The following is a 23,283-nucleotide window of genomic DNA, read 5'->3' as shown; positions in this document are numbered from 1 at the left end:
TTCTGGAAGTTTCTAATTTTGGCAGCAGTGATTTGGCAATGGTTCACGCTCCCCAGGGCAATTTTTCTGCTTACCTGCGGTTCAGTTCACAAAGTTCTAGCACTAGATACTAAGTCAGTCCATTCTGCTTCAGTTTGGGGCAGCGGCATTTTCAAAAACGAACCAGGTCAGTGGTCTTTCATTTGGTTGGGGGCGGGGGAGTGTGGAGGGGCGAGATGGGGGAGAGAGGTGATGGACAATGGAGGCAGCCCTACTTGCCAGCCTCCCCAAAACTGGGTCTCTAGCTCCCTGCCCCAGTCAGCCTTTCTTCAATCTACTCTTAGAGAGGCCTGCATCCTAGTCCCGGCACAGCCACTTGTCTGCTGAGTGGCCTTACTCCATCACTTCTCTGGACCTCAGTTCTCTCCCCTGTCAAATGGGGATTAAGAGTGTGAGCTCCATGTGGGACAGGGACTGTCTCCAATCTGATCAACTGGTACCTACCCCGGTGCTTAGAACAGTACTTGGCACATAGTAAGCACTTAATTATTATTAGGTAGGTGGGTGCGAGACAGTCCTGACCCTTGTACAGAAACTACTGATAGCCAGCCAATGTCCATTTTGTGCCTCTGTAATAAGTGTGATGTTGAAACACAGGCTTAAGGAAATCATTTTAAAGGCAACAATATGTTTACATAAACCAAAGGATAGCTTCCATCAATAAATTTATATTCAGAACAGACTGAAACCTGCGTTTGCATTTTCCACAATGTTTACAAATTTTCCCATTTCCTTGGAAGCTGAAAGCATGGTACCCCTCAATCACTGCTGCTTAAACCAATCCAGGAAAAAAAAAGAGAGAGAGACAGAGAGAAAGAGACAGAGAGAGAGAGAGAGAGAGCCATTTCAGTCAATAGTACTTATTGAGCCATTAAGGTACATGAGTTGTACTAAGTGCTTGGGAGAGCACAGCAGAATCAGTAGAACTGTTCTCTGCTCTGAATTCCCCTTTCATTTCAAGGACAAAGTAGTTGCAGTGATAATAATGGTAAAGCACTTACTATGCTGTACAGATACAAGATAATTAAGACTGAACACAGTCTCTGTACCTCTAGACTGTAAGCTCATTGAGGGCAGGAAATGTGTCTGTTATAGTATACTCTCCCAAGTGCTTAGTACAGTGCTCTGCACCAAGTAAGCGCTCAGTAAATATGACTGACAGACTGTCCCAGACTAACTAGGCAGAAGTAGGATTTCATCTCTAATTTGCAGAAGAGGAACCTGAAGCACAGAGGAGTGAAATGACTTGCCCAAGGTCACATAGCAGACAAGTGGCAGAGCCGGGATTAAGACCCAGGTCTTCTGACTCCAGGCTCTTCCTGCTAAGCCATGCTGCTTCCCATCCGTAATTTAATTTTAGGCGCGCAGGTAGACTAAAAGTTGAGTGGTGAGCCAGCTCCCTCTTGTGTTCAATTACTGTGGTTTCTTATCTGACTAGCCACAATGGAGAATTGAATACTGTAATTAGGCAGTTCCTGAGCCAAAAAATTGGAGTGCCTCCTATCAATGGTATTTATAGAGTGCTTACTGAGGACAGAGCATTGTACTAAGCACATTGGAATGTGAATGCTGCCGGGATATAAAAATGCTTTTCAACATGAAATCTGGGGAGCCAAAATTCTATATGTGTAAAGTACAGAAACCAAAAGGAGTTAAGAGAAAATGAGTGAGTTTTACATACCAGAAAACCCCTTTCTTCAACGTGTGAATTCACTTGGCATTTTAACTTTAAATAAATATGACCTTCCAAAGGAGACAAGAAAGGTACCTATGAAAAACAAAAAAAACAAGCAATATTTTTCAATTAAATTGAGAGGATTTTATAGCGTACCAATAACCCACGCTAAAAGGGCCTTTGCCACGCATCAGCGTTAAGACAAAGAAGCAAAGACAGAGTTGAGACAATATGCTTCAGAGATAGCTGGAAATTTCCTACAGTGTTGGAAGGGCCTACTTAGAGATCTGTTCCCTGTATTGATTTGTAGCCACCTAAACAGAGAAACTAGTCCACTCAAGATTTGGGGGAAAAACTCACCAAAAAACCTCCCAAAAACCCACCCGGATATCAAGAGGCAGACTCAAAAATAAACAGTCCCCGAATAAGGCTACTTATTAGCATGGCAAGGAACTCTTTACAGGGGCATAACTCTAGGAAGCGTCTGTTCCTTCTCAGTCTCCTCAAGTCCCTTTGAGTACGTGGATGAGATCCCACCATCACCATCTTCTTCAGACTCTCTTGTACAAACTTTCCTACTTCTTTCCAGCCACCAAAAATGGTTCTCAAACCCCTCAACTCTGGATCCTCTCCACCTCTTTTAGATTTCATTGCACCTCTCAGATTCCCTCCCGGCTTTCCTCTCCCTTGATGCAAAAAAGCATCCACACCCTCAACCCCTTAGTGCCAACTCCGCACTTTCTTCAGCATTAACTCCCAGCCTCACATGGCCTCGTCAAGGTTACAACTTCCACGCAGTGCTGAAGGTGAGCAGTGTAACCTATTGTTAAGAACACAGGCTTGGGAGTAGGAGGACCTGGGTTCTAAGCCCAGATCTGCCACGTCTCTGTTGTGGAACCATAGACAAGTCACTTAACTTTTCCGTGCTTTGATTGCCTCATCTTTCAACCGGGGATTACGACTGGGGGCCCCACATGGGACAGGGACCATATCCATCCTGATTATTTTCTATCTATCCAGTGCTTAGTACAGTTCCTGGCACACAGTAAGCCCTTAGATCTAATCAAATAAAAGAAACTCAAATTGGGGATTTCCTGCCTGTAGTTCTTTGAGGTTCCCCCCATCTCTCCATTCAGTTCCCATCCTCCTCAGAGTCCCCTGCCCTCTTTTCACACCCACACTCCAAATGAAGAATTGAACCCTTAGGACTCATCCATTGGTCCAACAAATTTATTGAGTGCTTACAGTATGCAGAACACAGTATTAAGCTCTGGGAAAGTGCAATGAGTTGGTAGACACTACCCACAAGGAGCTTACAATCAAAAGAGGGGAGACTAACATTAAAATAAGTTACCAATCTTTACATAAGTGCTGTGAGGTTGAAGTGCATATGGAGTTTTTAAAGGGTTTAACAGTCCTGAGATGGAATTTACACCCAAAAAGATCATTAACTTTGGTTACCAAAGTTGGTCTCTGAAGTTATAAAGATGGCTTATCGAACCATTCATAGAGGCCATTGACCAGGTTGGCCTAAAAGTGAGGGGTCTCAGGAAGGGGGTCCCTACAGTTGAATTTGAACCCTCTGTTTGATTTTGGGATCACATTACAATGCACTGGGAAGCAACCTGGACCAGGAGACACAACTGGCCTGCGAGCCGGACCGGGACCTGAGTTCTAATGCCTCCTGTGTAATCTTGGACAAATTATTCCTCTGTGGCTTAGTTTCCTCACCTGTAAAATGGGGATTCAATTCCTGTCCTCCCTCCTACTTAGACTGTGAGCCCCATGGGAGTCAGGGACAGCATCTGACCCGATTAACTTGTATCTACTCCAGGACTTAGTACATTTGGTGTTTGGTACATAGTAAGCACTTAAATACCATAAAAACAATGCATCCATGAGCAACAGCTTCTGCTTTTTGGGATAATATGATGATGATGATGATAATAACAATAATAATAATAATAATAATAATAATAATAATAATAGTGCTTGGCACACAGTAAGCACTTAAACAATGCACTAAGCACTGGAGCACGATTATAAGATGGTCAAGTGGACACAGTCCCCCTCCACATGGAGCTCACTGTTTGAGGAGGAAGTAGGATTTAATCCCCATTTTACAGATGAGGAAACTGAGGCCCAGAGAAGTGACCTGCCCAAGGTCATACAGCAGGCTAGGGGTGGAAATGGGATTAGAACCCAGAGCCTCTGCTCTTTCCAGTAGGCCCCACTGCTTTGATAAAATGAGTTGGAGTGGAATTTCCCCTAGCAACTCTAGGGTGTGTGGCAATACTTCAGAAGATTTCCACCCTCCTCCTTTTCTTCCCCCATGCCAATTCTACTTCCTGTGAGGGAGAAATGTTTTTTGTAGCCATCTAAAAGTTAAATACATTTTTGTCTCTTTCTGAAGGAAGCTAGAAGCAGCCACTGTACTCATGAAGATTTCATAAGGCACAGCCACTATTTCCCAGAGGTGTAGCCCTGTGGTATACAGAATTTACATACTTTTTCTATAGGTACTGCACACTTTGGGAGGGGATTTCTTCCCATGGATCTTCACTAGCTCCTGCCCAGGAGCTTTCACCCATTTCTATTGGAATAATTTTGTAGATTGGATAGTGGGGTTTGATTCTGTTCCTTTTCACTGAGCCAGGTACCTCAATGAGTTTTTAAATTCTAATAGTTTCTAATTCTAACCCACATGGGCAAGTACTATCAAACAATGCAATTTTATATCTGGTAATAAAATTCCAATATCCAACAATACTTGCCCATAGGGGGTTCAGGGGTTGGAATTGAAGGGATTCTGTAACAAGGATAGAAGAGGGAAACCCAACTACCAAACATGCAAGGAAAAAAAAAATACAAGACCCAGAGCCACACAGTTGTAAAAAAAATTGATTCCCAAAAGTCTAGAAAAAGGGTAACTGATAAAAGTAAGGGTTTATATTCATTTAATCTTGCCTTGCTATTTTGAGAGAAGTTAGTGTTGGCAAAAGCAACATGCACCAGAGATAAGGGTTTTGTATTGATCAGACTGATTAGTCACAAGCAAAATAAAAACGGCAACCTTTTCCTGGAACATATAGCCCAGTAGCTGTCTTTCTTTAACATCACAATTTATCTATAAAAAATAAAAAAAGCAACACCAGCATCATTGCAATTCAGTAAGTAGCTGGAAATTCATTAAAAGGCGAATTGGCAAAACGTTTTAGAATCTTTCCTTTATGTTGGTTATGCATTCCAAAACATGCACTTTTCACATCCAATGGTGGAGAACTTTTGCCATTTGACTAGCCACTTTTGTATTTAGCTGTCTCATCTCAAAATTCCTTTGCAAATGTCATTTTCCATATGCTAATTTTCCTTTGGAAGGCCTTATCTTAGGACTCCTTTTAAGCATTATGCCTGAGAGTGAATAGTTTTTTTTACTGTTCTACATCTTGAGGGTTTCTTAAGTAATTACACATAGAGATGAAATGCTGCAGAAGTCAGTTTGGGCACTACTTTCTCTGTTCACCTTTTTGACAGGACACCACAGCCCAGGAACCCCTGCTGGGAACGTGTCTACCAACTCGGTTGCATCATACTCTCTCAAGCGCTTAGTACAGTGCTCTGCACAGTCAGTGCTCAAAAAATACAGTTGACTGATTGATTGCTGAAGAGCAGGACTTGAGAGAGATGCTGTCCTACTGGGGGGGGAGGGAGGGGAGGCAGAAGGGGTCCACTGCCGAGTAAAGGACGTGTGAGCACCTCAATCATGTCACCAGGAGGACGCATTTCTCCAGAGCTCTGTTGCTGGAAAGGGTGGAATCTTCTAAGGGGTTGGGGCTGCCCTTAAGAGATTTGAGAAATTTAAGTGTGGTACATCCACTTATTAACAACAAACATTGGCACCACCAGGCCAACAGGGCCAAGGAGAGCATTCGTTACCCACAGGCTCACGGGGTAAAATACAAGTACAAAACAAAGTAATCGGTGAAATAAAGAGCTGAAGAGAAATCACCAAGACAGCAGTAGTTACTCCAGAACTAGGACCCGGCTCCCTTTAGAATCTGATAAAACATTTAGGGAACTTTTCAAAACAGTCAAGGCAGAAATAATTTCAGATCCAGGCCTGTGAAAACAGACCAGTGTGACCACACAATCATTCTATTATTTCCAGCCATCATTCTTAGTCTGATCGACAAATAACTCCCTTTTGGGAGGGTAATAAAGTAGAGTTCCGAAGACAACAGTCCCTTATAATCGGCTTTTGATTACCTTGTCCAAAACAAATTTAGTGTTCCCTACTGAAGACAGTGAGAGAGTATGAGATCCAACAAGGGCGAAGTTGCTGGTCCGAACTGCATTGAGGCCACCTGGACTGGCTACCACTGTAGTGAAGGGGAAAAAAAAAAATAAATTGGATTCCAACAATTTGCACATTTCCTTAAAAGCCAAAGATGCAACAATTTCTATTAACAGATCTTCTTCCTCTCCCATTTTTAATCTTAAGAACCCCACACTTTAATCAGTGATATTTATTGAGTGCTTACTGTGTGCAGAGCACTGTACTAAGGGCGTGGGAGAGGACGATATAACAGAATTGGTAGACACGTTCCCTGCCCACAGTGAGCTGACAGTCTAGAGGACGAGATTAAAGTTAAATGAAGGGGGAACTCATTTTTCAGGCACTTGGAGATATCGTAGATACTTAGAGGGCAGAGGGCTGGGGTGTCTGAAGATATGACCGATTCATTCAATTGTATTTGAGCGCTTACTGTGCGCAGAGAGCACTGTATTAAGCTCATGGGATAGATGGTATTCAGATTTTAATTCTGGTTTAGGGCTGAAAAAGCAAAAGGAGACTTCAGTGCCAAACCAATTATGTGAAGTCTGGGGCAGTGCCATTTCATTCATTCAATCACATTTATTGAGTGCAGAGCACTGTACTAAGCGCTTGGAAAGTACAATTCAGCAATAGAGAGACAATCCCTGTCCACAATGGGCTTACAGCCTAGAAGATTTTCTATTTTTTTTGTTTAGCCATTTTCTTCCTTGACTTGAAAAGGTTTACCTGGGGTATGAAGATTGCTCTTCTATAAAAAGGAAGGAAAAAAAAGAAAAAAGCAGCAATTAATGTTGAGATGCACAAACAAGATCACATATTAGATCACTAACTAGCTATTGTTTAAAAAGGGCTCAAATTTTAAAATTACAAATTTGGCTGGAAAGCTATGCTTGTCCGTGTGTATGTGCATGTATGTAGGTTGGCTGCCACTCAGCATAAGTTAGAGCCAGCCTGAGGGTGGGCTACAGGGGCTAGCTGGGGGTCAAGGCAGTTAGCCAGTAGCTCGATCCAATTTCTGCCATCCTGCAATAAGAAAACCTGAAGCAGTTTAGCATTAAAGCAGGACCTGATGGACAATGGGATGTTCCTGCCACTCTATACCCCCCCACAAAATACTAAGGAGAAACCAATTTCCCAGGCCAACTTCACTCTTCAAATCTGGAAAAAAAAAAAAAAAGAGTTGCTTTGTCATCAATTATCAATACTTACAGTTGTTATAGATGTCAAAAGACGCTTTGGAGTAATAGCCTAGAAGGAAAAAATAAATAAAAATCACACGAGAAGAGGGCTAGTGTATTTAATACTGAACATTCTGAATCTCATATTGATTCAAAGTTACTATTCAAGCGGTTCCAACTAAAACAATATTGGTCAGGGATCAAATCATAAGATTTAGATTCAGCCCTGGATCTTCCACTCCCTCCTCAGGGCCGCACCTGGACGTAGTCGTACTCTACCAGTCTCGACTATGGGAGGGAGAGTGAAGCAGAGATGTCCCAGAGATATTAGAGAATACAGGACTAGAGGTTAGGAGAGGCAGCAGAAGCAGTGTGGTCTACTGGAAAGAACACAGGCCGGTTCTAACCTTGGCTCTGCCACTTGCCTGCTGTGTGACCCTGGGCAAATCATTTAACTTCTCATGTCTCAATTACCTCATCTGTAAAATGGGGATTAAGACTGGGAGTCCCATGTGGGACAAGAACTGTGTCCAACCTGATCAGTTTTTATCTACCCCAGCTCTCCTACCTTACCTCCCTGATTTCCTATAGTCCAGCCAGCACACTTCACTCAGCTAATGCCAGCATACTTGCTGTACCTCGATGCCGTCTATCTTGCTGCCGACCCTTTGCCCACCTCCTACTTTGGCCTCAAACTCCCTCACCCGTTATATAAAAGACAGACCATCACTCTCCCCACCTTCAAAACCTTATTCAAGTCACATCTCCTCCAAGAGCTTTTCCTCAATTAAGCTGTTTCTTCTACTCCCTAGCCCTTCTTCTTTACCTATGTGCTTGACTCTGAACACTTGAAGTACTTTATATTCACCAACCTCAGCCCCACAGCACTTATGTACATAGCTGGATTTTAGTATGTGTCCCCCTTCTAGACGGTAAGCTCTTTGTGAGCAGGGATCTCTCTACCAATTATGTTGTACTTTCTCAAGCACTTAGCAAAGGGCTCTGCACACAGTAAGCACTCACTAAACACCACTGATTGATTGAAGTGCATTAAAGCTTTATGAGGCGAGAACTTTGAAGTGAAACCAGTTTTAGAAGGCTTTTTCATCTCCCACTGCTTTCACCCAGTGTGACAGGATTTCAGAATTATTCCCAGTGTGATTATTTCCAGGTTTTATGAAGTCTTCCCTGCTATCCCGGTTCCGCCGCTTGTCAGCTGTGTGACTTTGGGCAAGTCACAACTTCTCTGGGCCTCAGTTACCTTGTCTGTAAAATGGGGATTAAGATTGTGAGCCCCACGTGGGACAATTTATCACCTTGTATCCCCCCAGAGCTTAGAACAGTGCTTTGCACATAGTAAGCGCTTAACATCATACTTGCCATTTGAAACAAAGCCTAACACAATTTTTGAATAAGACAGATATAACTATTGCGTTGGGGATGAAGGTATGGAAACTGAAAATGTGATCATGGTACTTACTGGGGAGGAAGGAAAATAGAAGCAGGAAAGTGTGTTATTGCTGATGAAGGAGGTTGAGAGGAAATGCAGTCACTCTAGCATAGCTTGTTGCTTTCATAACTATGCCTAATTAAAATTACTTCATATGCTAAAATATTTAACCACTATCGTCATTTACTCCTAAGTGAGAAGAGATTCCGGGGGTGGAAGGGATTTAACCACTCACTATATACCAAACACTGTACTGAGTGCTAGAATAGATATAAGATAATCAGGTTGGATAAAGAACCTATCTCACATATGGCTCACAGTCTTAATCCTCATTTTACAGATGAACTAACCAAGGCCCAGAGAAGTTTACTGATTAGCTCAAAATCACACAGCAGACTAGTGGAGGAACTGGAATTAGAACTCAGGTCCTCTGACTCCCTGGCCTGTGCTCTTTTCTCTAGGCCACACTGCTCCTCTAAATTTGAGTACTTGAGCTAAATTTAATCTGGTCTCAGGATTACCACTGTTTTAATGCTTCAGTCCTAATGATGTATTTTTCATAAATATAGAACACACTGTTGAAGTACGATTTTTCATTTTGGTTTTCAGCATTTAAGGGAATTTTTTGCCCTCACCTTAGATTTCAGAGTCTTTTTCTTCTTGTCAGGTCCTGCAATCTCCCTCTTTTGCACCTACACACACACACACACAAAGAGTATAATTTGTTTAAACTATAAATCTTTTAGGGAAAAAAAAGAGAGGGGGGGAGAAAGAGAGAGAGAGAGAAAGAGAGAAACACAGAGAGAGAAATACACAGAGAGCGATACTAACCAAACTGTAAACTTCAATATTTATTTCAAAGTCATTGGATACATCATCCCTGAAAGAGAATACATTGCAAGATTAAAGCTAAAAGGAGGAGAAATCCCCCTCATCACAAAACACCATACAATGACAACAAACCCCCCCCCACCACCACCTACGCCGCCAAAAATAAATGAGCCATAAAAGAGCCATAAAACCAGAAACAGTTTTTTTCTAAAAATAAGTTACAGAACTATAACCTCTTCTGAATGCAACTTTCTAATGGGGCTTTAATTCTTTGTTTCTATCCCTACATTGTGGAATGGTAAAACCAGCTGCCACTCAATATACCATCATATGGTTCCGGTGAAAGAACAGCTTCAGTTAGTGCATTTTCTTTGGCAAACACTCAAGGTACTTGTCATCAGAGGAGGGAAAGCAGGGAGGCTAGTGGGACCACATCCTTCCATTAGGACGCCTAGGCCACTGGAATCTGCCTTACATGAAGCCAAGAAGCAGCATGGCTAGTGGAAAGAGCACAGGCCTAGGAATCAGAAGGATCTGGTTTCTGTCTGCTTTGTAACCTTGGGTGAGTCACTTCACTTCTCTGGTCCTCATTTCCCTCATTTGTAAAACGGGGATTAAGACTGAGCTTCATGTGGGACAGGGACTGTGTCCAACCTTATTAGTTTGCATCCACCCAAATGCTTAGTACAGTGCCTGGCACACAGTAAGCACTTAAATACCCCAAAACAAAAAGGTTGTGACAGTTTGGAGCAGGGATGATCTTGCTTGGAGAAATAAGGCCAGGGATTCTTTCCTCTAAGCAATAACTGGAGATTTTTTTTTTTTTGCAGTGTGGCTCAGTGGAAAGAGCATGGGCTTTGGAGTCAGAGGTCATGGGTTCAAATCCTGGCTCCGCCAACTGTCAGCTGTGTGACTTTGGGCAAGTCACTTCACTTCTCTGGGCCTCAGTTCCCTCATCTGTAAAATGGGGGTGAAGACTGTGAGCCCACTGTGGGACAACCTGATCACCTTGTAACCTCCCCAGTGCTTAGAACAGTGTTTCGCACATAGTAAGTGCTTAATAAATGCCATTATTATTATTATTGTTTACCTTATTTGCCCTCATCTCCTCTCACCTTTATAATGTGGTACCCCTGTGGACCATGTCAAAATCAATATTCCTGTATTTCTCCACTCCGTCACACATTGTAAGTTATTATTACAATTAAAAATAACTTCTTGTATAGTGATATTCATTTAATCGTATTTGAGCACTTACTGTGTGCAGAGCACTGTACTAAGCACTTTGAAAAAACAATTCGATATATGATGAGGAATATAATCACCAATCATATTTGAGTGTTTACTGTGTGCAGAGCACTATACTAGATTATTGGGAGAGTGTAGGATAATAATATAATAGAGTTGGTAGACAGAATCCTTGCCCACAAGGAACTTACTGTCTGGAGGGGGAGACAGACATTAATATGTATAAATTATGGATAAATACTTAAGTGCTGTGGGGCTGAGGGAGGGGTGAACAAAAAGGAGCCAGTCCAAGTGCAAGGGTGACGCAGAAGGGAATGGGAAAAGCGGAAAGAGAGCTTAGGGAAAGCCTTTCGGAGATGTGCCTTCAATCAATCGAGGCTATTTATTGAGTGCTATGTGCAGAACACTGTTCTAAGCGCTTGGGAGAATACAACAGAATTAGCAGACACGTTCCCCTCCCACAGTAAAGTGGGGAGAGTAATTGTCTGTCAGATATGAAGAGGCAGAATGTAGGCAAGAAATTGGCAGTGAGATCGATGTTACTGAGGTCCAATGAGAAGGTTGGCAGTAGAGGGGTGAAATGTGTGGGCTGGATTGTAGTAAGAGCAGTAAGGTGAGGTACGAGGGAGCAAGGTGACGGTTTTTTAAAGCCAGTGGTAAGGAGTTTCTGTTTAATGTGGAGGTGGATGGGCAACTACTGGAGGTTCTTGGAGAGTGGGGAAACATGACTGAACATTTTTGTAGAAAACTGATCCAGGTAGCAGAGTGAAACATGGACTGGAGTGGGGAAGAGACAGAAGGCAGGGAGATCAGCAAGGAGGCTGATACAGTAATCCAGGTGGAATAGGATAAGTGCTTGGATTAACGTGGTAACAGTTTGGATGAAGAGGAAAGGGCAGATTTTAGCAATGTTGTAAAGGTTAATTGACAGGATTTAGTGATTGATTGAATATATGGTTAGAATGAGAGAGAGGAGTCAAGGAAAGCAGCATGGCCTAGTGGCCAGAGCATGGGGTAGAGTCAATAGGGCCTGGGGTCTAATCCTGGCTCCACCACATATCTGTTGTGTGACCTTGGGCAATTCACTTAATTTCTCTGTGCCTGTTACCTCATCCGTAAATAGGAATTAGAACTTTGAGCCCCATGTAGGACATGGACTATGTCCAACCAATTAGCTTGTAATTACTCCAGCACTTAGTAAAGGGACTGGCACAGAGTAAGCGCTTAGATATCATTAGAAAAAACAAACAAACCAAAACCCCCCCATCAAGGTTGTGTGTTTGAGACAGAAAGGATGGATGTGATGTCTACAGTGATGGGAAAAATCAGGGGGAGGACAGGATTTGGGTGTGAAGAAGATAAGGAGTTCTTTTTGGGACATGTTAAGTTTGAGGCGTCAGCAGGACATCCAAGTTGAGATGTCTTGAAGGCAGGAGGAAATGCGAGACTGTGGAGAGGGAGAGAGATCAGGGCTGGAGATGTTGATTCTGGAATCATACACATAGAAGTAGCAGTTGAAGCCATGGGAGTGAATGAGTTCTCCAAGGGAGAGGGTGTAGATGGAGAATAGAAGGAGATGCAGAAATGAACCTTGAGGGATCCCCACAGTTAGGGGGTGGGAGGCGGAGGAGGAGCCCACGAAGGAGACTGAGAACCAACAGCCAGAGAGATAAGAGTAGAGAGTCAGTGAAGCCAAGGTTGGATAACCTTTCCAGGAGAAGGAGGTGGTCCACAGGGTCAAATGCAGCTGAGAAGTCGTAGAGAATTAGGGTGGAGTAGAAGCTGTTGGATTTGGCAAAAAGGAGATCATTGGTGACCTTTGAGAGGGCAGTTTCTGTAGAGTGAGGGGACAGAAGCCAGATTGAAGAGGGTCAAGGAGAGAACTGGAGGAGAGGAATTTGAGGTAGCGGATGTAGAAGACAACTAGCTCAAGAAGTTTGGAGAGGAATAGTTTGGAAGGAAATAACTGAAGGAAGCCATGGGGTCAAGTGAGGGTTTTTTAGGGAAAGGGAGACATGGGCATGTTTGAAAGTAGTGGGGAAGAAGCCATTGGAGAGAAAACAGTTGAAGGTGGTGGTCAAAGAGAGAAGGAAGGGGGCGAATGCTTGGATAAAGTGCGAAGGGATAGGGTCCTGATGTGCAGTCAGTAGTATTTGAGTGCTTACTATGTGCAGAGCATGGCACTAAGATTGTTCCATTTCCCCTAGGCAGGGAGTACCTTGAATGTCTCTATTTTAGGAAATCTCTCCAGAGTTTGAAACCACATTTTACATGAGGTAAATTGCCATCATTCACATAAAGCATTAATTGAGAAACATGAAACATCAGAAATGTTTTTACTATGTCAATTAAAATTAGAGTGGGTGGTAGGTCAAAATGGGCAATTTCAAGGATTATTATATATTATAATTTATTTATATTAATGTCTGTTTCCCCCTCTAGACTATGCTCCTTGTAGGCAAGGAACTTGTCTACCAACTCTATTGTATTGTACTCTCTCAAATGCTTAATACAGTGCTTGATAATTAGCATCCATGATAATGATAAATGAGACCTGCAACATAGCCCAAAACAAAATTTGGGACAATTAGGTGGAGTTTTACTTACAGAGTAAGTGTGGTAGTGAATGTAAGAGCATCTCCATTCAGGGAGTTTGAAGTGTTTACTAATGGTGTTGCTACCATGTTTTCTGCTCCAGCTTTGAGGATAATTAAGAAATAATAATTTGGTGCATCTGCAAAACACAAGCAACACACACAGAATTAGGGTATACTGAGTCACAGCTGAAACTAATATATGGTACTTTATGAAATTTATAGCTGTTCCCACAGACATCCTCATGTGGCCTGAAGGACATGAAAGATGTTGACAACGGGCTTCAAAGTTCTTCACCATCTGGATTTTCCAAAGGTGGTCTGCTCTCTGACTCCATTCAATCAGGGAAACTTGTTCATGGTCTCTCAAATAAGGTCCGGTCTTCAACCTACCACATCTCACTGCTGAAGACCCAGAAGGCAGTTCTGGCTTACTTGCCCCATTCTTGCCCACCCAACCACTAGCAACCCAAATCCGTTCCCTCCTTTAGAGCTTTTCTGAGAAAGCAGCACACGTGAACCCTCTGCCAGATTAGCCTCTCCCCAGTTCCTTTTCACTTCCCTGGTCATGCCATTTCCTTTAATTTCTTTGGTATATTTCTGCAGGCATATCTGTTTTTGTCTTAATGTACAGTTGTCCACCTATCTTCCCCTATTAGATGTGAGACTATTACCTCACAGAGGGCAGGGTACATATTCTTTCTCAGGCAAAGGAATTGCTTAATACAGAATATTGTTTGGTTCTCCCTCCACCCCACACAAATTGGAACTAAGAAGATTTTTTGTAATACATTTCCCAAATGACACCATGAAAAATCCAAGACATGGAGCCCTATTCTCCTGTCTAGAGCTTATCTGAGCACTACACTGCATTTCCAGAAGCTATGGGAGAGTAATTTTATTATGCCTCATTCTTCTCTCCTTGCCAGAGCCTTCTTATTCACGTTTTCCTCCTGCCTGGAATTTCTTCCCCCCTTCTAATTTGATAGACCACAGGTCTCCCCCTTGTTCAAGTCCTGAGAAGACACCTTCCCTGATTAATTTAGTTAGATTCCATTTAGATTCTCTGCTAGCTTGTGCTCAGTATTTCTGTGCCACCTAAACACTAACTCATATGAACAGCCCCTTTACCTTCCTCTTATCTGGAAATTTAACTTCCTCACTAGACTATAAACTTCTTGAAGGCTCAGAAAGTCCACTAATAGCACACTGAATTCTTTCAGACACATAGTAGGTTCTCAAAAACTACTTTCGACTGACCTATCCACCTATTCCCTTATCCTCTGCTAGCCTGGTCAGCTACCTCATCTCACCATAGCTGACAAAGCCTTTCCCATCTTCCAAGTCTTCTCGAGAACTGACCTCCAGGAGGCTTTTCCCATCACCCAGGTTGTCTCCCATCCACCCGAAGCACATTTATACAATATTTTTCATTAGTCATGTTCTTGAAGTTAATAATATGCATGTTTTCCCTCATGCTCTCACAATGGAAATTTGTTGACCTGTCTCCTCCATTAGGTTGTAAGCTCCTCAAGGGAAAGAACTGTGTTTACTACTCAGTATAATTTCATACATGTCCAGTGATCCAAACCGTACATTTAAAATAACAATTACAATAATAATGATTGTATTTGTTAAGCGATTACTATGTGCCAAGAAAATGAACTGTACTTCTTAGCTTAACACTATAAGCTCCTCTCTCTAGACTGTAACCTCCTTGTAGGCAGGGAACCTGTCTACCAACTCTGTTCTACTCTCCCAAGCGCTTAGGAGTGTTCTGCACATCTAAGCGCTCAATAAACCCAGCTGATAATTGTAAGTGGCACAAAAATAAGGTGGCTTCTACATGTATTGGGCAAGTGCCGTCTTAACTACAGGAATTTCTATTCTGTCTGACTCACTCGGGTCAGAGTGACTTACTCTCCCAACTGCCAAAGCTGCTAGCCCCCGATTCTAGTAGCCAAACTTGGCCCTCCCTGTTCTCCCTCCTACTTAGGCTGTGAGCCCCGTGTGGGACAAACGCTGTGTCCAACCTGATTAACTTATATCTACCCCAGTGCTTGGCACATATTAAGAGCTGAATATTTTTGGGTGGGTTATTTTCGTGGTTCTTTTGATTTCAATCAACTTTAAAAAGGTTTGGCTGGGGGTGGGGGAGGGAGGTGGCGCACTTGGCAAGCCATGCAATAGAAAGGACCAAAAGATCAATGCATTGTAGGCGATACAATTCACCTGAAACTCTCTTCTGGCTAGAACAGCAGACATAAAGAGAAGTAGTAAGAAAAAAGTGATGGGAGACCAACTCAGAAGGGTAGCTCCCCAGATCACCCTATAGCTCACTGTCTAGCCTCTCAGTGCCCTCATTTGGGCTCCACGTGGCACCCTCAACCAACAAGTAAACTCGAACTAGACCAGTGATGTTTCCAGGCACCTCTCCTCCAAACCCAGCCTGCCAGCTCCATGAGAAAGAACAAGAGAACCATCCAGCTCCTTGGAGTTGCCCCAACACTCATCAATGGTATTTTGTTAAGCACTTACCGTGTACAGAGCACTGTTGTAAGTGCTTGAGCATTGAATTAAGAGCTTTTTCCCATTTATATATAGATGAGCAATGCTGCCTGGACCATTCCTCAAGAGGCAAAAGGTAAGCCTCTTATTTTCTTGTTGACGATTTAACTCAAGGGGTGGTGATGGGAGAAAACCAAAACCAAAAGACCGAGTTGCTTCCAACTGCCTCATTCCAAAAGTAAGGCACGTAAATTAATAATGATGATGGTATTTGTTAAGCACTTACTATGTGTCAAGCACTGTTCTAAGTGCTGATGGGATCCTTAGACAAACACTTTCCTTTCTGTTGGAAAAACTGAGCTCTTCCTCACTTTGAACAAAGGAACACTTCCTTCCTGGAAAGAACCCATTTCGCTTGCCTCCCTGAACGATAGATTTGGATCCATTAAGTCACGCTTTTTTAATTCCCCATTTTGGCTTACATGGATTAGCAGAGGTCTACTATGTAAAAAGGGCCTGGAGATCCAAGAAAGAAAATCCTTGGGTGATCCTTGAGGGTAAATACCTGGTTTCTGAACTGTACCACAGACGAAGTCCACTTTCAAGGGTAGACGCATTTCTGATAAAGTCAGAGAGCCTCTTGATGGAGCAAATTCGCTGGATGCAGAACTGGATTTATTCTTCCTCTGAGGGCCCTCGTTCTTCAGTTTATTTAACTCGTCCACCAAGGCAGCCCTCTTCTCAGCTAAGTGAAAAAGGCAAGTTACTTCAGAACTTTTAAGAGTTGTGGTTTTATGTGACATAGCATATAGAGTTACAGTGTAGTTTTGTTTTATACCAATTGTTCTTACAGCCGGATTAAGAATGCAGGGGATTGGTGAGGGAAAGGGGAAGAAGAGGAGCTTGGCATTGCTTAGAGTCAATGCCAGGCAAGGTTTTATAAAACTACCCATATTTAATGATTTGAAAATTGACCTGTCTCTGCTCTAGACTGTAAGCTCATTGTGGGCAGGGAACATGGCTGCCAACTCTGTTGTAGTGTACTCACCCAAGCGCTTAGTCCAGTGCTCTGAACATAGAAGCAGCATGGCTTAGTGGACAGAGCACAGGCCCGAGTGTCAGAAGGTCATGGGTTCTAATCCCTCTCCCGCCACATGTCTGTTGTGTGACCTTGGGCAAGTCACTTCACTTCTCTGGGCCTCAGTTACCTCATCTGTAAGATGGGGAGTGAGCCTGAGCCCCAAGTGGGACAGTGACTGTGTCCAACCCAATTTGCGGGTATCCACCCCAGGGCTGAGAACAGTGCCTGGCACATAGTCAGTATTTAAAAGATACCATAATTATTATTATAGTAAACACTCAATAAATACAACTGATGGAAAAGTAGAAGAACCGCATGCGTTGGCCAGAGCCAGGTTGAGTGATCCGGATAATGACTACATCAGCCCCAGGCCTGTCATCTGTCTACAGCAGGGATATTGCTGCTCTGAATGAAGACTCAGAGCAGAAGATTGGCCTGAGAACAAGGTCCTATTTTGGGATCCGCATTCCGGCCTGGGAGTTAAAACTTTTCGGAGACATCCAGGAGCCAGCTTCAGATCAGGATCATGCAAGTTGATATCAAGTACATGAGGCTCTCCTGGGAAAGTAGCACGGGTCAGGGAGTCAGGAGACCTGGGTTCTAATCCTGACTCCGCCATTTGTCTGCCGTGTGACCTTGGGCAAGTCCTATTCCTTCTGGGTCTCGGTTTCCTCGTCTGTAAAATGGGGACTCAACACCTGTTCTTCCTCCCATTTGTTAAGTGATTACTATGTGCCAAGCACTCTAAGCGCTAGCGAAGGGACAAGATAATCAGGTCAAACAGTCCCTGTCCCACATGGGGCTCACAGTCTAGGTAGGAGGGAGAATGGGTATTGAATCCCCATTTTACAGATAGGGAAACTGAGGCACTGGAGTGAAGTGACTTGCCCAAGGTCACACGGCAGATAAGAGGCAGAGCTGGGATTAAAACCCATGACCTTCTGACTCCTGGGCCCATGCTTTATCCACTACACTCTGCTGCTGTCTTGGGGTATATACATAGCGTTTGTAAATTTGTCTTCTACAGACTTTTAAAAAATAATTTGCCCCAGTCTGTGCAAATAGATTATAACTATAATAGACTATAACTAACTATATCCACTGGTTAATTATAAGTTTATGCATCATCTACCAGACACTAGTCCTTTCCGTCTATTACAAGACTCCAAGTGAAAACTGAGCAAAATTCAAACAAAGGAAGACACCACTAGAAACGGGCGGCTTTTCAACGTGCTGAGAACAAAACAAGGTTTTATAAAAGCGTTTTACATACTGGCAATCAGAAGAAGTCTCTCGGCTTCAGCTTCTTCTAGGGATCCTTTCCCGTGTTCTCCATCAATACAGCAGTTTAGAGCCTGGCTGGCCTGATAAATTACTGTCTGCTGCAAGTTGATCTCATTTTTGAGCTCCTTTTGTGACCCAATGGTTATTAAAAAAAATTAAAAGAATACAAGGAGACATTTTATACAACATTAAATTTGTTTCATCGGGTTGGGGAGAGTGATCTGTAAGGTCCTTTTGGCAGGGAATGGGTCTACAGATACTGTGGTACTGCACTCTCTGCAAATTCGTGAAGCATTCTGTATTTTTCCCTTTTTTCACCCCGCTTTCCAGTTCTGTAATTTCCTTATTTATATTAAGTCCATCTCCCCCACCTCTAGACTGTAAGCTTATTGTGGGCAGGGAATGTGTCTATTATATTGAACTCTGCCAAATGCTTAGTACAGTGCTCTCAATGCACTCAATAAATACTTAGTTCACCGCTCAGCACACAGTAAGTACTGTAATACCACTGATTGATGAAATGGACTGAATGCTAAAACAGTAGCAGTATGTGTTGGACATCCGTGGATGGTAATGCTTAGTACAGAGCTCTGAGCATAGCAGGCACTCAAGTATTACTGACAGATCAAATTTTCCCCAGTGCTCACAACCATATTTATCGAACACTTACTGTGTGCAGAGCACTGTACTAAGCGCTTAGGACAGTGCAATAACAAAGTAGAGAATAGTAGGGTGCTTAGTACAGTGCTCTGCATTTGGATTTGCACCCTTTATTCACCCCTTCCTCAGCCCCACAGCACTTGTGTATGTAGCTATAATTTATCTAATAATAAAGGTATTTAAGCACTTGCTATATTCTTACTTACTAGTGACACTTATTAGTGTCCGTCTTCCCCCAGACCGTAAGCTCATTGTAGGCAGGGAATGTGTCTGTTTAGTTCATTCATTCAATCTGTTCTCTCCCAAGCGCTTGCTTAGTACAGTGCCCTGCACACAGTAAGTGCTCAATAAATACGATTGAATGCTCTACTCACAATTCCATCAATTGATTGCAGTGTCAGGTCCAGCACCCTAATTTATAGCCTAAATCTGAAAGTTGCAGCCATCTAACATCCTCAACACAGTTTCTGCAGCATCTGTCAAGCATCTAAAACAGCAGAAACCTTCCAGATGATGACCAGTAACGTGGGATTCCATCCAAGCTTAAATGTGGATTGAATTGCATAGGTAGACTTGTGCTATTATACAGATTGTAAGGGATTGGAAAGGTCATTTTCTATCCCTTTCTCCTTGTGGATGCAGGATCCCCTTAATGTGTGTACCAACTTGGTTACATTGTACTCTCCCAAGCGTTTAGTACAGTGCACTGCACACAGTAAGCACTCAACAAATACCATTGACTGATCAATGCCACCCCAGCTTCCATTAATAATAATTATGGTATTTGTTAAGTGCTTACTATGTGCCAGGCACTGTTCTAAGTGTTTAAAGGTATTCCAGGCAAAAAGAGAAACAGGCGTAGATAGAGAAGCAGCGTGGCCTAGTGGAAAGAACATGGGCCTGGGAGTCAGAGGACCTGGGTTCTAATCTTGGCTCTGCCACATACCTGTGTGACCTTGGGCAAGTCACTTCACCTCAGTTCCCTTATCTGCAAAAATAGGGATTAAATACCTGTTCTCCCCACTACTTTGACTGTGAGCCCCAAGTGGGACTTGATAGTGTACCTAACCCAACAATTAGTACAGTGCTTAGTATCACAATTATTATTACACATAAGAATGAGATGGAAAATTAGCTCCTGTCTCACTGAAGTCACAGCATTCCTATTTTGTTTAGATTAAATAATTTTTCAGAAAAAAGAAAAAGACAAAACAACTCATACCTGCATTTTTTGTTTAATATTAACTGGACCTGGAAAGACATTTCTTTTTTCTTCCAGTTTTGAAGTAATGTCCTCTTTGCGAACAATCACCTGTTTAATTGAAGGCCGCTCTGTTTCTTTGAATCTTTGAGACCTATATGCATCAATACTTTAAAAAAAAAAAAAGATTTGGAAACAAAAGTGTTTCAACATTTGGTTTTCTTAGTGAGGACAATTGCATTGCAGCCCTAAAGTTATAGGAAGCAGAAAAAGCAGACAAATAGAATGACATCAAATCTTAAGTTATAACCATATGTTTGTGTAAATTATAAATCCAGCCACCTTAGGATAAACCATTTCCTTCTAAATGCGTCACCCTGACTTGCTTCCTTTGTTCCTCTCCCTGCTCCACAGCATTTATGTCCAGATCTGTCATTTATTTCTTTGTATTTATGTCTGTCTTTCCCCCTCCAATCTGCAAGTTGGTTGTGGGCAGGGAATGTGTCTGCTTATTGTTGCACTGTACTCTCCCAAGAGCTTAGTACAGTGCTTCACAGAGTCAGCGCTCAAATAGTATTGAATGAAAAACGGCTGTATTTTCTACCTGTACAATAAATCCCGATCATCTGAACTAATGTGATCTCCAGACTCAGCTCTAGGCACACGAGTCCTCGGGAATTTTCCTGGCGTTGGGCTTTCTTCACTCATACCGACATCCTTCCCTCCTAATACGGGAGAGGAAACAAAGACCTGAGGGAAAACACATCAGAGAGATTTCAGATCACAGGATTAATTTTCTTTCATAATTCTCACTTAAATACTTAAACCTTTAGGGTAAAAAAAATCAGCTGAGTTTTAAGGGAGGTTTTCTTTTAAAATTTCTTTCTGGAAGCATTCTCCAATAGATTTTATTGCTCAATTTGGGGATTAATAATTTTGATTATTATTATCAATAATAATAATAATAATAATAATATTTGTTAACTACTCACTATGCGTCAAGCATTGTTTTGAGTTCTGAGGAAGATACAAGATAATCGGGTCAGACACAGTTCCTGTCCCACATGGGGCTCACAATCTAAGAGGGAAAATGGGCATCTAATCCCCATTTTACAAACAAGGAGATTGAGGCACAGAGAAGTTGAGTGATTTGCCCAATGTCACACAGCAGGAAGCTGGCAGAATAGGAATTAGAATCCAGGTTCTGACTTCCAGGCCTGTGCTCTTTCCTCTAGGCAAGGCTGTTCCACAAATCAAACGAACAAAAAAATCCCAAACAAAAAGAACAACCCATCGTGGTTCCAACTCACAGTGCAGAGAGTCAATCAGATTGAGAGTTTGGACTCAAGCATTGAGGCCCAGAGAAGGGAAGTGACCTACCCAAGGTCACACAGCAGACAAGTGGCAGATCCTATGCCCAGACTGAGGGGTGACACACCACTGACAGGGGACGAGGAGTGGAATCCCTGCCTTTCTGGCTTCCAAATGATAGAGGTTGGCTAGCTTTGGCTAGTCTTCCTGTCCAAAAAAGTTGATTTAACCTTCACATGACAAGTCGCTCCCATGGTGCCCAGCTTGTGAGGGTCATTGCCTCCATTCAAGTGGGCACTTTGGTCAGTTTGTTGCTAATAATAATGGTGGTATTTGTTAAGCACTTACTACGTGCAAAACACTGTTCTAAGCGCTGGGGGGATAAAAGGTGAACAGGTTGTCCCACTTGGGGCTCACAGTCTTAATCCCCATTGTACATATCAGGTAACTGAGGCACAGAGAAGTTAAGTGTCTTGCCCAGGGTCACACAGCTGACAAGTGGCGGAGCCGGGATCCAAACCCATGACCTCTGACTCCCAAGCCCGCGCTCTTTCCACTGAGCCACGCTTTAGTTTTAAATGACATGTAGGTCCCATAAAATAGATTCCAATTCTATAAACCCTCTTGACTGTAAACTTATTCATTCAATTTTATCTATTGAGCGCTTGTGTGCAAAACACTCTAAGCACTTGGGAGAGTTCAACAGTAAACAGACATATTCCCCACCCACAACGAGCAGGGAACGTTTCTGCCAACTCAGTTGCACTGTCCTCTCCCAAGCACTTGGTTCAATGATCTGCCTGTAGTAGTCGCTCAATAAATACCCTGGGTGGTTGGTGATAATCTCCAGGACTCACAATATTCTTTCCTCACACACTTTTGATTTACTTTTTTATGTTGTACAATCCATTTTGCATCCGTTCTCACCTCTGGACTTGTAACTCCAACTGTCTGGGCTAACGGAGCAAGTAAAGACATTGACGAAATATTCAGAACATCTTCCTTCTCATCACCGCTTTCGGCTCCAACTCGATCCACCCTTGGGTGAGGCGTTTCCGCGGCTTCCTCTCCCTCTTCTAGAACCTCACTAAAGATGTCATTTATCACCTCTGAACTATTGATCTCATCATCTTCATCCACACTCATTCCAGTTTCACGTACCGTTTCTGGAAAAGTTTTCCCAATATGCAGTTAGACAGGTAGAGGGGAGTCCAAATGGTATAAATTTTGATATTAGCCTTTGACAACATGGAAACAGTAACAAAATGTTCTGTCAAAAGCTTGACCCACTTCTTAAAAAAGTTGAAGTTTCTTCTCTTAATGTCAAAAAAAAAAGAGAATGACGATCAAAGGATTAACAAAATATTTTTTAGAGTGGCCAAAGCTAAGTACGTTTCCCCTCAAAGCACAGTAAGAATTTCAATAGCTTAATCTAGGATGCAGTATCTTTATCCAGCTTAGAGCAAGAGGAAAAGGAGACTAGAGCAAGAGGAAAAGGAGACTAAAGCAAGAAATCTTTGCAGTGTCATGAAATGAATATCCAGGACAGTTAGCACCTCCCAGATCACCATTTTCATGGCTACATTTATGCCCAATTTTCTCTTTATAGAAGATTGAAGGCGGGCACAGCATGCTCTAAATCTGCTTCCACAGTAAATAGCATCTTGGTAAATATTACATAAATTAGGAAAAGAGTTAAGAAAAAAAAATGCAAGCCAACCAGTCTGTGTTTTGGTTTGTTGCTTAGACTTGTGTTCCAATGCTACTTCTGAGGGCTTTTCCTGTTGTAAAGATGATGAGGTCTTCAAGTAACTAGGCTTCGGCATTTCAGGTGTGGCAAGACCTAGAAAATTTGGTCAATACACAATATTGCTAAATCGCACAAAA

The 23,283-nt window shown here is 42.6% G+C and overlaps 1 protein-coding gene across 2 annotated transcripts in view; it reads right to left on the bottom strand.

The window, feature by feature from the left end:
• ANLN (anillin actin binding protein) overlaps positions 1-23,283 on the bottom strand; it is a 46,379-nt gene that overhangs the window by 3,843 nt on the left and 19,253 nt on the right. The window contains exons 9-22 of one of the 2 annotated variants that reach the window (XM_038772857.1): positions 23,117-23,239; positions 22,324-22,562; positions 20,690-20,835; positions 20,107-20,254; positions 18,214-18,349; positions 16,425-16,604; positions 13,365-13,491; positions 9,510-9,558; positions 9,314-9,370; positions 7,260-7,298; positions 6,777-6,798; positions 5,981-6,093; positions 4,788-4,841; positions 1,721-1,807 (exon numbers count right to left, since the gene is read on the bottom strand). In XM_038772857.1, the coding sequence (XP_038628785.1) occupies positions 1,721-1,807; positions 4,788-4,841; positions 5,981-6,093; positions 6,777-6,798; positions 7,260-7,298; positions 9,314-9,370; positions 9,510-9,558; positions 13,365-13,491; positions 16,425-16,604; positions 18,214-18,349; positions 20,107-20,254; positions 20,690-20,835; positions 22,324-22,562; positions 23,117-23,239 (1,520 nt within the window). The remainder of the gene's footprint in view (positions 1-1,720; positions 1,808-4,787; positions 4,842-5,980; positions 6,094-6,776; positions 6,799-7,259; positions 7,299-9,313; positions 9,371-9,509; positions 9,559-13,364; positions 13,492-16,424; positions 16,605-18,213; positions 18,350-20,106; positions 20,255-20,689; positions 20,836-22,323; positions 22,563-23,116; positions 23,240-23,283) is intronic. The other variant, XM_038772867.1, reaches the window with a different exon arrangement.

The sequence above is a fragment of the Tachyglossus aculeatus genome, chromosome 2 (genome assembly GCF_015852505.1).
Source record: "Tachyglossus aculeatus isolate mTacAcu1 chromosome 2, mTacAcu1.pri, whole genome shotgun sequence".
NCBI classification, from domain to species: Eukaryota; Metazoa; Chordata; class Mammalia; order Monotremata; family Tachyglossidae; genus Tachyglossus; species Tachyglossus aculeatus.
Note: the sequence above shows the minus strand (reverse complement) of the source record. Positions and strands in the feature narration are given on the sequence as shown.